Here is a 15614-nt window from a genome sequence, read left to right as displayed (position 1 = left end):
CATCATGTTAGACTGTCCCACTTTGTAAAGAGGAAGGAGCGGACAGGCTGACGAGGGGAATAGGGAGCCAGCCAATCCCACGTGTCACGTGATACCATTCTGTCAGGTAGCTACTCCTCCCACTTGTGGTTTTCAGGCGAGGAAAAGAGAAAAGCTGAATAAGTTTTGGGAATCTGCAATACAGTAATTGGAAATATAACAATTAATGCCCCAAATTAGGGGTAGGCAAAGTTGGCTCTTCTATGACTTCTAGACTTCAACTCCCAGAATTCCTGAGTCTATCATGCTAGCACAGAAATTATGGGAGTTGAAGTCCACATGTCCACATGGCCTCTTAGGAACCTCTCCAGGCTCCTAAGAGGCCAGTAAGGGGCGTATATAAGTGCACTGATGTGCCTATCGTCCCCTGTCTAATTGTCTTTCCTTATCTCATATATCATATATATTCTCTCCTTATCTATCTGTCTATCTGTCTATCTATCTACCTACCTACCTACATACATACATACATATATATATATATATGTTTTTTTTTATGTCGGATCACCCTGGTATATTCCAGGGTAATTCCAGCTAAAAACATTTGATACACACACACACACACACACACACACACACATATAATATATATCATATATATTCTCTCCTTATCTCATATCATATATATTCTCTCCCTCCCATCTACTTCTCTTCTTTTTACTATCGTTATATGTATGTATGTATGTATGTATGTATGTATGTTTGGTTTTTATATTAATTGATTTTTAATCATCAATACCAAATTACTATTGTACACTGTTTTATTGTCGTTGTTAGCCGCCCCGAGTCTCTGGAGAGGGGCGGCATACAAATCCAATAAATAAATAAATAAATAATATCTATTCTCTTCCATATGTATTGTATATTGGACAAAGAATAATTTTTTTAAAAAAAGAAGTCCACATGTCATAGAACAGTGTTTCCTAACCTTGGCAACTTGAAGATATTTGGACTTCAACTACCATAGGCAAAGTTGGTTTATGTCCAGCATGCGAGGGGTCAGTAAATATACTGCTCAAAAAAATAAAGGGAACACACAAATAACACATCCTAGATCTGAATGAAATATTCTCATTGAATACGTTATTCTGTACAAAGTTGAATGTGTACAACAGCATGTGAAATTGACTGTCAGTGTTGCTTCCTAAGTGGAGTTTGATTTCACAGAAGTTTGATTTACTTGGAGTTACATTGTGTTGTTGAAGTGTTCCCTTTATTTTTTTGAGCAGTGTATTTTCACAGCCCTCTTTTTAACTCGTGCAGTATTCAGGTCCTCAATGGAAGGCAGGTTGGCAGCAATTGTTTTTTGTGCAGTTCTGATTATTTATCATATTTACCAACTGTCCATCTCCCTCTACTAAGCTTTTGATTTCATGTGTACAGTTGATGGGAAGTTCGATGAGACGACAGTTGACCTTAAGGCTTAACAGCAGTGATAACACTGAACGTGTACAGGTGGAACTCGAAAAACTAGAATATCGTGCATTATTTCAGTAATGCAACTTAAAGGTGAAACTAATATCTGAAGAACGTGAGAACAGCTGGGGTGGGGCAGATGGTCATAAAATTATGCACTTTCATTTTGGATCTTTCTCTGTGTAAGCTTCCACTCCTTGATTGGTCACCTATCCACAGGCACTATAGAGCAGGGGTCTCCAACCTTGGCAACTCTAGGACTTGTGGACTTCAACTCCCAGAGTTCCCCAGCCAGCCTTGAAGTCCACAAGTCTTAAAGTTGCCAAGGTTGGAGGCCCCTGCTATAAAGAATATATCTGTACCTTTCCTCTGTGACAGAAGCAAAAATTTAATTTATTAAATTTATAAGCTGCCCAACTCCTTTTGGACTGTGGGAGGCATACAGCAGATAAAAACAATGTAAAAACAGTTAAAACCCAAAAAATAAAGCAGTAATTCAACAAAACATTCATTTCTTCTTGACCGGGTTCTTTCATTGCCAGGTATTTTAGGCTGTATCTGTGAAAGAGAGATTATATTGATAATTTTTACCAAATCACACCTCCAGATGAGTTGGTTGATGCTTCCAGACAGTATTCTAAGCTAGCTCCAAGTCAACAAATTTAGGTGGGCCTTTGTTTGAAGAAACTTATTATTTCTACCCAAAGAGAAATATTGCAATTTATAGTTGATAAAGTTGCATTTTCTGCTGCAGGGCCTATGCCCTTCACTTATCTGGAAGTAATTTGCCATTTCCTCCTTCTAAATTGCTAGCTTGGTTGCCCCCCCCCCCCCCCCAAATCTTGGACTTTCTTTTGAGATCATCCAAGCTTAGAATTTGCATATTTCTGAAAACACAGATATAACACAAGGCAAGTGGCAGGCAAGTTTTAATTTTCATTTCATCATTCATGTGGACCTTGTATGAATTTGACTAAAAGAAACAAGAGTTTCTTTTGTTCTGTTCTATACTGATCCAAAGCAAAATTGTGCAAACAAAAAAAAACCCCTAATCCATCACTATTAATTACAAGTGTATTCCTTTGCTGTTTACTCAGAAGTAAAGCCCCACAATTAGTGAGGCATTTTGTCAAATAACGATATATAGTGTAATTGCCTATGGCAGTGATGGAGCAGTGATGTTTTTCTTGTCATGTGCTGAAAGTGTGCGCGACAGCAGAGGCATATGCCGATATCCATAATTCAATGCACAACTGACACCCCAGTGTATGTGCGTGCGACCCCCCCATGCATGTGCGTGCAACCCCCCCAGCCCAATTTTGGGCATAGTGGACAACCTCCTGGGACCAAAAATGCTCCCCCGACCCTGTGCATGCACCCACAGGCCAACTCCCTCAAGCATGTGGGCGTGTCTCCTGCCTATGCCCAGCCCTCCTCACATGCGCAGCAGATACCCAAAAATCAGCTGACCGGCAGGAGACACACATACATGTGTGGTGGAGTTGAGCTGGGCGATGACTCGCGTACCCGCAGAGACGCTGTGTGTACTATATGTGGCACGCATGCCATAGGTTTACCATCACAGGCCTATGGCTATGATCTTATTTTAGGGAACATTCGCTTTGGGATAAAACATTGATAACTTAATTGAACTTTCTTCTAAGTAGATAAGATTACATAAAATTGCTCTGGTTGTCACAGTAAAACAGAGAGGCATGTTTTCATACACCCAGCTGTGTCGAATAAATGTAAATAATAAACAGAAAGATCAGTAACAATTCAATTTCAGCATAAAATGTTGTTAGAAAAAATCACTACATCTCAGAAGTTATCAAGATCTTTAACTGCTGCACATATAGAATCAATATCCATTTTATATAAATAACTAGTAACTCGGTATCCGTGCTTCGCTATGAAACTGAACTCCTTAGAATGGAATAGAAGGGCAAATTCCCAGCCTGCAGTCCGGATGAGTCACGTGCTGGCCACACCCACTGGCAATTGGAACAGAGTTCTTTTCAGCTGGGGAGTGGGAGTAGAATGTCTAACTCCTTAGCATCAGAGAGTATTAATAATAATATAAGAAATAACTAATGATCAGATGATCATTTTGAAAATCTTTAACAAGCACCCTAGAAACCAAGAGGAATATACATGCCAAATTTCAAGTTTGTAGGCTTTATGGTTCTGAAGATTTCATGATGATGCGTGAGTGGTATTTCTATTATATAGAGAGAGAGATTTAAAAAATAAAGGGTATATATGCTTTCCGGTATTTTGGATAGTGCTTAAATTTGTTTAAGTAATATTCGTGGCACAAAACAGCACTTACTGCCTGGTTAAAAAAGACATATGTCACCACTAGCCACCAAGTTAAGTTATTAAATCCAAAAGTGACAGCCATTGATGTATATATGAGAAATTCTGCAAAGTAATGAGGACTGGACACCATTTCAAACCAGTCACCAAAAGGAATGCTATGATCCAAACTGGAGACTTTTCCTAAAAAAGAGAAAGAAAGAAATTAGCTGTTGAATTTAAAACAGTGAGCAGAATTAGTGGTGTAATTAGATAGGGAGAGGGGGGAAACAATCAGGCTATACCTTTAATAAATCCTTTAGCTCTATTTGGCTCTTTTCCATTACAGTGACTGTAATCTGGTCCAGCGACTTTGTCATTAAGCAAAATAGCTGCTAAATGAATATGTGTCTTGAAGAGCAAGGGAGAGAAGCTATGAAAACTCTGATAGCTGTTCTGTCATTCAGATACAATTCTGAAGGACAGAACAGAGTGGTACCTCTACCTAAGAACACCTCTAGTTACAAACTTTTGTAGATAAAAACCAGGTGTTCAAGATTTTTTTGCCTCTTCTCAAGAACCATTTTCCACTTACAAACCCGAGCCTCCGAAACTGTAACTGGAAAAGGCGGGGAGAAGCCTCTGTGGGGCCTCTCTAGGAAACTCCTGGGAGGAAACAGGGCTGGAAAAGGCGGGGAGAAGCCTCCGTGGAGCCTCTCTAGGAATCTCTTGGGAGAAAACAGGGCCTCCACCCTCCCTGTGGTTTCCTCAATCGCACTCATTATTTGCTTTTACATTTATTCCTATGGGAAAAATTGCTTCTTCTTAGAAACTTTTCTACTTAACAATCTGGTCACGGAATGAATTAATTTCGTAAGTAGAGGTACCACTGTACAGTGTCCTGTGCTTGACCTGTTTTCTCTCCCCCTTTTTCTTTGAAACCCCCAAATAGGCCAGAGAGGTTGTTTAAAGAGCTGCTGCCTGAAACTGACCAGCTCTTAATCAGTTTCGCATTGAAGAACCCAAATGGTGGCATTTGGGTGGGTGGGCAGAGCCTCGCGTTCCCTTCGCGACTGGCTTTCCGACGACTGACAGACACGAGTGAACAAGAAGCATTTCACACCCGGAAGATTAAAAAAGTAATGACTAGAGTAGATATTCCTTTACCTGATTTATCTTTTCGAAGGTTAGCAAGAATAATATGACATCTGTGTTGATGGACAGAAGCCCAACAGAACATTACAAGTCCTAGAACATGGTACCAGCGGACTGTCAGTGAATGGGCTTTGCCTAAGTGAAGAGAGACAGAATGTATTTATTTATTTATTTTTATTCATTTTATTTTATTTATTTGTTTTGTCCAATACACAATAATACACAATGAGGGTTATAGAGGATATAATCAGGTAGAATGTATTAAAGGGGGAATAGAGGAGAAAATAAAGGAGTGAAATATAACTATGAGAGAATAGCAGAAAAAGATATAGGTATAGAAGAGAAGATATAGGAGATATAGGAGAGACAATAGGACAGGGGATGGTAGGCACTCTGGTGCACTTATGTAAGCCCCTTACTGACCTCTTAGGAACTTGGTGAGGTCCACCGTGGATAGTTTAAGGGTAAAGTGTTGGGGATTACGGGTATTTAAAATACTTTGAACCCCTGCTTTATTAAATTCAGATTTCAATGTGGTCTATTGTAAACTGATATTACTATTATTTATTCTACATCATCCTGAAGTCTAAATTTTAACCCATTGGAAGCAAAGTATTATCCATAAATTTTAAAATGCTATTTAGAAATGGAATAATGATAATAATAATAATAATAATAATAATAATAATAATAATAATAAAAATAATAATTTGAAAACCATCAGAATTGACAAAATCTCCATCTGTCAATTGCAAAAGGCCGCTTTACTGGGATCGGCAAACGTAATTCGCCGCTACATCACGCAGTCCTAGGTGCTTGGGAAGTGCCCGACTGGTGATGAAATACAAAATCCAGCATAGTGATATCGTTTGCTGTGTTGCATTGACATAATAATAAACAACAATAACAACAACAACAACAATAATAATAATAATAATAATAATAATAATAATACTAGGAGGAAGGAGGAGGAGAAGGAGAAGAAGAGATGTATATAAAGCTAGAATTGAGAAGACCACAACATGCAATAAATGCTGGCATTGCAAATAAGCTGAAGAAATAGTGGATCAACTGGTTAGCTTCAGCAAGACTGCACAGACTGTTTACAAACAGCAGCATGACAAAGTAGCAACAATGGTGCATTAGAAGATCTGCAATACCAGAACAGCTAGAACCAAAAAATAGACAAAAATGTAGAAAATGAAGAAGCTGAGGTTCTCTGGGATTTTAGAATTCAAACAGGCAATCTGCCATATAATAGGACAGACTTAACAATTGTCAAATAAGAAAGACAAAATGTAAGTCTTCGTAGTGGCCCATGGAGACATCAGAGAAAGATCTAATAGAGAAAAAAATGGTGAAAACCACAACATAAAAAGATTTGCAAATAGAAGTGGAATTGCAGGCACTTGACAGAATTAGCCTGCAATATTGCCTTCTACCTGCTGCGCCACCCTGGCTCAAGGCAGGTTGGACTTGGTTCATTTGTGACTACCTAACTATTTTAGGCTGCTCCCTCTCTTTACTCCTCCCCTGCATCTGACAATCCTTCTCCTACACTTGATTGCAGGACTGCAAAGAAGATGCTTACCTTCTCTACTTTTTGCTGGCACCTGACACAGCACAGTAAATCCCACCAAAACATAGTAAAAAAAGCCGAAGCAGTAGTGTGCAAAATGAATGACGCCTTCGGAATAGACGCTAATGTGAAGACACTCTTTTAACCGTCGACAGCTATTCACCCAAACCAAAAGGCAGACCAGGAAGGATGACAGGAATTCGGCACCTAGAATACCAACAAAGACAGTGTGTAAACCAACAGCTACCTTGTCGCAGGGATGTCAAATTCAGCCCCTCCCCCACCAAACAAATTACAGGATATACAGTGATAACTCTACCTAAGAACGCCTCTACTTAAGAATTTTTCTAGATAAGTACCGTGTGTTCAAGATTTATTTGCCTCATCTTAAGAACCATTTTCTACTTAAGAACCCGAGCCCGGAAAAATGTCCCGGTTTCCTGCCATTTCCTCTTTAATCCCGGCCATCTCAGGCTTTTCTGGACTGCCAGAGGAGCCTTTCGGTTGCATTTAAGGAGGTTTTGGCTGTCCAGAGGGAACAAAGCATTTTGTTGCCTCCCGGAGCATCTGGGTGCGGAAAGGCAAAAGGGGGTGCTTCTCCCCGACCAAATCAACTCGGCTTCAGCCAAACCGAGGAGATACTACAGTGAAGGAAAGGTGCCGGCTACAAAGTAAGTGAGCGAGAGAAGAGGGGAGCCCTTCAGCATGGGAAGGAAGAGGAAGCAAGTAGCAGCAGCAGTAGCTGCCTTTCGGTCAAAGGAGCGGGAGGTTCCCCCCTCTCGCCCGCCTGGGTTTCTCTCTCTGGCGCAGTGTATGGGAGGCGCATGCTCCTCCTCGCCGCCTCAGTCCCTCTTTTTTTTTAAAGCCTTAAAGGTTTGGATTTTTTTAATCCCCCTCACCTCACCTTCTTCCTTCGGCAGCGACTGTCCGTTGTTTTTACAAATTCTCTGATAATTTCCTGATGTTTCCCGAACTGCCAATTTCCCTGATAATTCCCTGATATCCAAATGGTTGGTGACCAGTATTGGAGGTCACCAACCATTTGGACCTCAGGGACCACTAAATTCATAATTTAAAAAAATATAATTTATTCGTTTTATAAAAAGGGAAGGGGGAGAAGGGAGTACAAAATCAAAAAGGGGGGAGGGGAAAGGAGAGTACAAGTATAACAAGTTTAAAGGTAAAATTTACAGAGAGTTACAGAGGTCCATTATATTCCTTAATATACATATTGTTACAGTAGTTCTATTCATGTTTCATTCTTAGTTTAAATTCCAGTGACCATGTTTATTATCTTTACCATATATAACTTAACAAATCTAAGGAGGAGGTGGGGTAGGAAAGGGATTGTCTGCTTCGATAGCAGACATTGATAAATTCATAATTTTAAATCCAGTGGAGCACTAATATGACCTGCCTAACGACTGGGTGGGCGTGGCTAGGTGGTCATGTGATGGGTAGGCATGGTCAACTCAATGACACTCACGTTGAGGGGGTGCCTTGCTGGCCTCTACTTGATCCTCCCCTCCCAGCCACTCCTCACCTGTGCGAGACTCGCATCCTACTGCATGTGCAGTCCCAGGACATCACGTACAGGGCAAGCGAGCGAGTGACCTGGGCACTTTGGAGGGCATGGCCAGCAAGCCATCGCTGCCGGTTCGGTGAATCAACAGTGACTGTCGCTACAGGTACGCCCGATCTGGACCAAACCAGCAGCATTTCACCCCTGAGTGGGACCCTCTCCACCAAATAATATACATTAATGTACACAAATTCATACCATTTTGTGAGTGGGGGATGCCTCTGTCTTCCTTTGCTCCATCAAGAAGGTCAAGCAAATCCTGAAGCCAGGAGGGAAACGGATGAGAGAAAAGCACTGATTGTATAAACAGCAGCAGCAGGAAGCCATTCCAGATCACAGACACAATATAAAAATGATAGAACCACCTGCCGAAGGAACCAGAGTCAGTTTAGGGTGAGTCTCGACTCTGCACATTGCATTTCAACCACAATGTAGTTGGTTTGCTTTAAGCAAGTTGTAATTTTGGTGCAAAAATGGTGATACCCTCCCATCCTACCACCTCTCACAATACTAAACAATACAGTATCAACAATAGAGACCTTCAAATTTCTATCTCAAGACCTAAAATGGTCACCTACATCAAAAATGCACAACGAAGAATGTTCTTCTTTGAGCCTGTATACTGCTCGAGTCAAAAAGAGGGCTATGAAAATATGTACTGACCCCTCGCATCCTGGACATAAACTGTTTCAACTCCGACCCTCAAAACGTCGCTACAGAGCACTGCACACCAAGATAACTAGACACAAGAACAGTTTTTTCCCGAACGCCATCACTCTGCTAAAAAAATAATTCCCTCAACACTGTCAAACTATTTACTAAGTCTGCACTACTATAACTATTAGTTTTTTCCCCATCATTCGTATCAACCATCTCCTCCCACTTAATGACTGTATGACTGTAACTTGTTGCTTGTATCTTTAAGATTTTTATTAATATTGTTTCCTCATTGCTTATTTGACCCCTATGACAATCATTAAGTGTTGTACCTCATGATTCTTGACAAATGTATATTTTTTTCTTTTTTAATTTTTATTGATTATAACATATAACAGAACAAATAAACAAAAACAAACATACATACAACGAGCAAGTGGATTATTTACAACCCTATTTTTTGCCACAAGTTCCTATCGGAGGTGTATACAAAATTGTTATCTGTAACTTATGCATTTATATACATTTCTTTTCTATTTTACAGTAAACATTCCTTTTACTTTTGATAATTCATTCGGTACACATGCGATATATTTTCTTTCATGTACACTGAGAGCATCTGCACCAAAGACAAATTCCTTGTGTGTCCGATAACACTTGGCCAATAAAGAATTCTATTCCAAATAATTCTATTTAATTACACTAATTCCAATCTTGTCAGACAGTCCATTGTCTGAAATGGTACAGGCTCCCCTGCTTGAATAGGAGGCTGGACTACAAGACCTCTAAGGTCCCTTCCACCTCTATTCTCATTCCATTCCTCTCCTAGATAACTGCTGCCTTGTTTAGTTTTACCTCTTGGGAACATCAAAGATCTGCAGAAAGGCAGGACGCTGCCCACAAGCAGCCTTGGTCTTCCCGTAGCGGAGCAGATCTTGAAAGATCCCAGCGAGGTTAAGCGAGAGATCCCCGGGCGATCGTTTGAGCGGCGGGACTCGCAGAGCCAATAGCGCGGCTAAGAAACAAGCGGCCAAAGCCAGCCACACCGCAGCCAACATTCTCCCCCGCCCCACCGCGCAGGCGCAAAATTCACCGCTTGCTCCCCTCCCTGCTCAATTAAAGCAGAGCAATCTACGGGAAGAGGTCCAGTCCGCCAGCCAATGGAAAGACAGCGGCGGAGCCGCGGGGGCCGATCAGGAAGAGAGAACCGGCCTATCCCCTGAAAGTATAACCATTTGAGCCCGCCCTCTCTGTGCCGGCATCAACTCGAAGATGCCGAGTTTTTTGGCAGGGGACATTTGTGTAATTCTGCATGCTTTTCGGATCGGGTTTTTTTTTTTTTTTTTTTTTTTGGGGGGGGGGGGTTGGTGTAGTTTTCCGAATGGTTGAGTCCTTGTGGTTTCGGAGATGGAGAAAAAGCAGGCGGCGTTGATGAGACCGAAGTGTTCTAGCCTGTCCAGCCATTTCTGGCTCTTTTTGAAACATTTACCATATATAAAGGGCGCACCCAGAAAAAAAAAATTATTAAGACCTTCATCCACATCCGATTTGATGAAGATTTGTGAGTGCAATGTTGGTTCTCGAATGGATCTGATCGTTGTTTGCTTACTGTTTGTCATGCATCTATCCATCCATCTCTATCTATAATCTGTCTGTCTGTCCTATCATCCGTCCATCCATCTTATCTATATCTATATCTCATAGCTATCTTTATCTATCTATGTCTGTCTGTCTGTCTATCTATGTCTGTCTGTCTGTCTGTCTACCTATCTCTATCTATCCATCCATCCATCTGTTCTGCCTGCGTGTCTCAACCGCCCGTAATTACAGGGTAATTAGTCCAGGAAGACACATATCACACGATAAAAGGAAAAGCCAAAAGTTTTTATAAACAGAAAAACAGAAACAGTTCCCTTTTTAAATATCAAAGGGGTTTTCTGGTACACACAAGGCACAGGTTAAATGCAGTCCAATTGCTCACCCAATAACGGGGAAATTGAGTCCAATTCTAAAGTCCAGAGAGTCCACACACACAATCCTGAAGAGCAAAAACCACGATCTTGACGAAACAATGAATCAGATAAACTGCCATGAGGCTAAAACACCAGGCTGCACTTTTATCTGTAGCACTAATTACAGCAGCCCCACCCAACCACAGGTGGCCTCATTTTCTCCTGTAATAATCCTTCAGTTGTTGTCTCCTATGCATCACTCTACGCATGCGTGGATGTGTCATTAATTCTTGTTCAGAATCCAGGGATGATACAGATGACTGATCTCCTGGGCTGTCTGCCAAACTCCTCTCTTCCCTGTCACTCATGCTTCCTTGGTCAGAGGAGACTTCGTCCGGCAGATTCTACTGGGAGCAAAACAGGCCTGCGGCATGTGGATGTCTCCCCCAGAGAGAACTACTCAAAATTTCTGCTACCGGTTCTCCAGAATCTTTCAGAACCTGCTGGATTATGGCCGTTGCAGCATCCCTATGGTCACACAATCTAAATTCAGATACTTGGCAGCCGACTCACATTTATGACCGTTGTAGTGCCTTGGGGTCATGTGATCGGCTCCTGCATCCTTCTGACAAGCAAAGTCAATGGGGAAACACTACTAACTACAGTACTGCTTCACTTAACGACGGTGTCAATAAAAGTCATAAAACGGGGCAAAATTCACTTAGCATTTGTCTCACATAACAACAGAAATCTCAGGCTCCATTGTGGCCATGCATTGAGGACTACCTGTATTTCAGTCTTAAGATTGTATTCGATTTTGTAGGAGCAATACAGACTTTTTCAAAAGTTGTAGCCTTCTTTTTTTTTTGTTGGAATGAAAACTGGGCACTAAATAGCTTTCCCCAAGAGAAGGAAAAACCTACAATTATTATCATATTCTTATGTTTAAAAGTGGCTATATGTCCTCTGATTCCTTATTAAACTTTTATCAGAGTATCCATGAAATTTGATTCTGTTTATTTTTTCAAGATCTTCCAAGGTTGACTAAGTAATGGTGTCCATAGCTGAGGCACGTTATTAAGGAATAAAGAATTAAAAGGTGGCATTAGGGAAAGGTAGGTAGTGGATGGGCATCTAATTTTGGTACTTTGGTTTATTTATTTTTATTTATTTATTTTGTCCAATACACAATACTTATTGAAGAGAATAGACATGTAGTAATATATATACATAAAGAAAAGAATAGAAGAAAAGATATAAAAATAGAGGAGAAGATATATGAAAGGAAGAAAAGATATATGAGATATGAGATAAAGGAAATACAATTGGACTGGGGACGAAAGGCATATTAGTGCACTTATGTACTGACCTCTTAGGAACCTGGAGAGGTCAATCGTGGATAGTCTAAGGGAGAAATGTTGGGGGTCAGGGGTTGACACTACTGAGTCCAGTAATGAGTTCCATGCTTTGATAACTCGATTGCTAAAGTCATATTTTTTACAGTCAAGTTTGGAGCGGTTAATATTAAGTTTGAATCTGTTACGTGCTCTTGTATTGTTGCAGTTTAAGCTGAAGTAGTCATTGACAGGCAGGACGTTGCAGCATATGATCTTGTGGTAGGTGCAATATATTGGAGAAATGCAGACCAAAAATGCATAGAAACAACACTATAGGTAGTTATCAACTTATAACCATTTAGTGTCTGTTCAAAGCTGCAATAGCACTCCCTCCCCCTTTTCTTTTCCTTATCCATTTCCTTCCAAGTCTTTCCAGATTCTTCCAGCAGATGGTGGCATAATCTTACAAATCTTCCCCCAGACAAGTTCTGTAAAAGCTTGTTAGCCACCCTGATTCTTGTTGGTCGCATATAAATATAATAATCAATCAACAAACAAATACCTATCAGAATTTGATTTTGCTATTTTGGAATTTCCAGATATATACTGTACTATACCAGGTGTCCCAAAAAATGTATACACATTTTAAATAATTATAAACTTGGTGCTTATTATAATTTTATTATTTCAAAAATGTAAAAATATTTACAAGTACCATTTTATTGTTTTTTTATTGTTTTATTGTTTTATTTGTTTTCGAAGGTTCACAAATGCCTCACTTAACAACAATGTGGGACTTATCTGCATAATCCTTTTTCCCTGTGTTGTTTGTAAAATAAAACAACAGAACCTGTTCATATTCTTTAACTCGGCTTTAACTCTGAACTTAATTGGTGGGACTTCCAAGTAATATAAAATAAACACAAACAGTTTAATTATTGGCTATTTACAATTATTTAAAATTAGTTAAAATGCAGTGAAAAAACAATAAAATGATACCAGTAAATATTTTTCCATTTTTAAAATAATAAAATCATAATGAACACCAAGTTTACAGTTATTTAAAATGTGTATACATTTTTTGGGGACACCTTGTATTTTTATTAATTCAATTAATTAATTCAATTTATATGCCGACCAGCTCCTGAGTGATTCTGGAAGAAAATATTCATTTTCTTCCGCTCATAAGTTACTTTCAGCTCCTGGTGATGGCCCAAAGTCACCCTTTCGTACATAGAATTCAAAAACTCACAGTAGATCTGTCCAAAAGTTATGAAGCCTACTTTAATTCCTAGGGTGGGACTAAAACTCACAGTCTCTAGTGATTGGTACAAAGTTACCTAACCAGCTTTCATGCCTAGGGCGGAACTAGAATTCTGTCTCCTAGTGATTGACCCAAAATCACCCAACTGACTTTCATGCCAAAGGTAGGACTAGAACTCACCAATTCCTGGTGATTGGCCCAAAGTCACCCAGTAGACATTCTTACCTAGGGCAGGACTAGAATTTACAAACTCCTGGAGATCAGTCCAAACGTTAGGAAGCCCACTTTAATTCCTAAAGTGGGACTAGAACTCATTGTCTCCTGGGGATTGGCCAAAATCACCCAGCTGGTTTTCATGCCTAAGGCGGGACAAGAATTAGCAGTAACCTGGCAATTGGCCTAGAATCACCCAGCAGACTTTCTTACACAGGTGGGAACTAGAACTCCCAATCTCTTGATGATTGGTGCCAAATCCCACTTTAATTCCTAAGACTGGATTATAACTCAATGATTGGCAAAAGTCACCCAGTTGGCTTACACGCTGAAGTGGGACTAGAACTCCCCATCTCCTGGTTCTCCTCTAACCACTAAGCCAAATTTCCTTTTCTATGGTCAATTAGAGCTGAGGGACACCTGATCTTTTTGCTAGCTGGCTCCAGTAGCAGGTTTCTACCAGTACGGTTGACGCTATCAAACCGGTAGTGAAAACTGAGCTAACCAGGAAGCAAAATCTCGCGAGGGGACATGCACGCGAGAAAGATTTCAGTGATTTTTTTTCCCTTCTGCACATGCAGAACGTAACAGGATATTTTTGGATATTAGGTAAAAGGTAAGAATTGTTGAGCTGCGCTCGACTCATGTGATTTTATTCACAAATGGATTTATATTACTTGGAAGTCCCACCAATTAAGTTCAGAGTTAATAATAATAATAATTATTTTATTATTATTATTTATTGGATTTGTATGCCGCCCCTCTCCGTAGACTCGGGGCAGCTAACAACACAAATGTCTGTTTCTTCTTGTGCCCTGGCTGGATGGTTAAACCAGAGTTAAAGATTATGCGGATAAGTCCTTGACTTACCAGAGTCCCACATTGTTGTTAAGCGAGGCATTTGTGAAATGCATTTTGCCCTGTTTTATGACATTTCCTGCCATGGTTGTTAAGTGAATCATTTCCATGTTGTGTTAGTGACACCATTGTTGAATGAATCTGGCTTCCCCCATTGACTTTGCTTGTCAAAGGGTCACAAAAAAGTGATCTCACAACCGCAGCACACTGCAACTCTCATAAATTTTGATCATGTGACCATGGGGATGCTCCTACGGTTATAAAGGAGGCAGAGAAATAGTCCTAACTCACTTTTTTTTTTTAAATTGCTGTTGTAATTTTGAATAGTCATTAAATTAACTGTTGTAGGTTGGGGACTATCTGTTTTCCTGCAGTTGTAATAGCCTCACCAGACTATGCCGAAAAGACAAAACTAAAAATAAAAACCACTCAACCTTTGAGAAAGGGTGAGGATGGCAGAGTTTGCTCTTATTTTGTTTTAGGGAGGAAAGCTGCCATTTTCCCTTTGCAAGATTTCCGAGCAGAAACAATACAAGTTGGCTGGTTGGGAGAAGGCATTTCCTTGGGCTCGGTTCCTTCTATTGTCAACTGTTAACAGAATGGTCCCTTTCTTGTCGCTATAGATGCCTGGTATGAAATCTATAAAAGCCAAATGCCACTCATGCATCCTCATGAGATCTCCAGAACTGTAAAGTCTACAAACTTGAAACTTCCTCTTTCCTCTTGGCTTCTAGGTGCTTGCTAAGAAAGGATCATTAGTTATTTCTGATATAATTATTATTAACACACTTTGGTTTTATTTATTTATTTATTGGATTTGTATGCCGCCCTTCTCTGAGGACTCGGGGCGGCTCACAACATAGCAAACAATATACAATGTACAAATCTAAAAATCCAATTAATTTCTACTAGAAAAACTTTGCTGATGCTTAAGGAGTTAAATATTCTTCTCCCCCTCTCCACCTGAAAAGAACTCTGTTCCAACTGCCAGTGGGTGTGGCTAGCACGCGACTCATCTGGCCTGTGGGCTGGGAGTTTAGACATTTTACTCCATGCTAAGGAGTTCAATTTTATAGTGAAGCACGGGTATCCAACTACTAGTATATTTATGTATATCAAAACACAAGGACGTTTCTTATATGTAATGTAATATAAAATAATACTTTTCATTCATTATTACTGCACACGGGATAATGCATTTGTATTCTAATTGTTGTGAACTATCCAGAGGCAGTACACACATTTGATTAATAAAGTGTGTGTA

The 15614-nt window shown here is 40.0% G+C and overlaps 1 protein-coding gene across 1 annotated transcript; it reads right to left on the bottom strand.

Moving 5' to 3' along the window:
* Nucleotides 1-2366: 2366 nt before the first annotated feature.
* SRD5A3 (steroid 5 alpha-reductase 3) lies at nt 2367-9829 on the bottom strand. The gene is made up of 5 exons (XM_070757210.1): nt 9582-9829; nt 8268-8434; nt 6500-6694; nt 4921-5043; nt 2367-3957 (listed from the first exon to the last, which is right to left on the bottom strand). Exons 1-5 carry the CDS (start codon nt 9782-9784, stop codon nt 3698-3700), a joined length of 948 nt encoding a protein of 315 aa, XP_070613311.1. The 5' UTR covers nt 9785-9829; the 3' UTR covers nt 2367-3697.
* Between the last annotated feature and the right edge of the window lie 5785 nt (nt 9830-15614).

The sequence above is a fragment of the Erythrolamprus reginae genome, chromosome 7, assembly GCF_031021105.1.
Source record: "Erythrolamprus reginae isolate rEryReg1 chromosome 7, rEryReg1.hap1, whole genome shotgun sequence".
NCBI lineage: Eukaryota > Metazoa > Chordata > Lepidosauria > Squamata > Dipsadidae > Erythrolamprus > Erythrolamprus reginae.
Note: the sequence above shows the minus strand (reverse complement) of the source record. Positions and strands in the feature narration are given on the sequence as shown.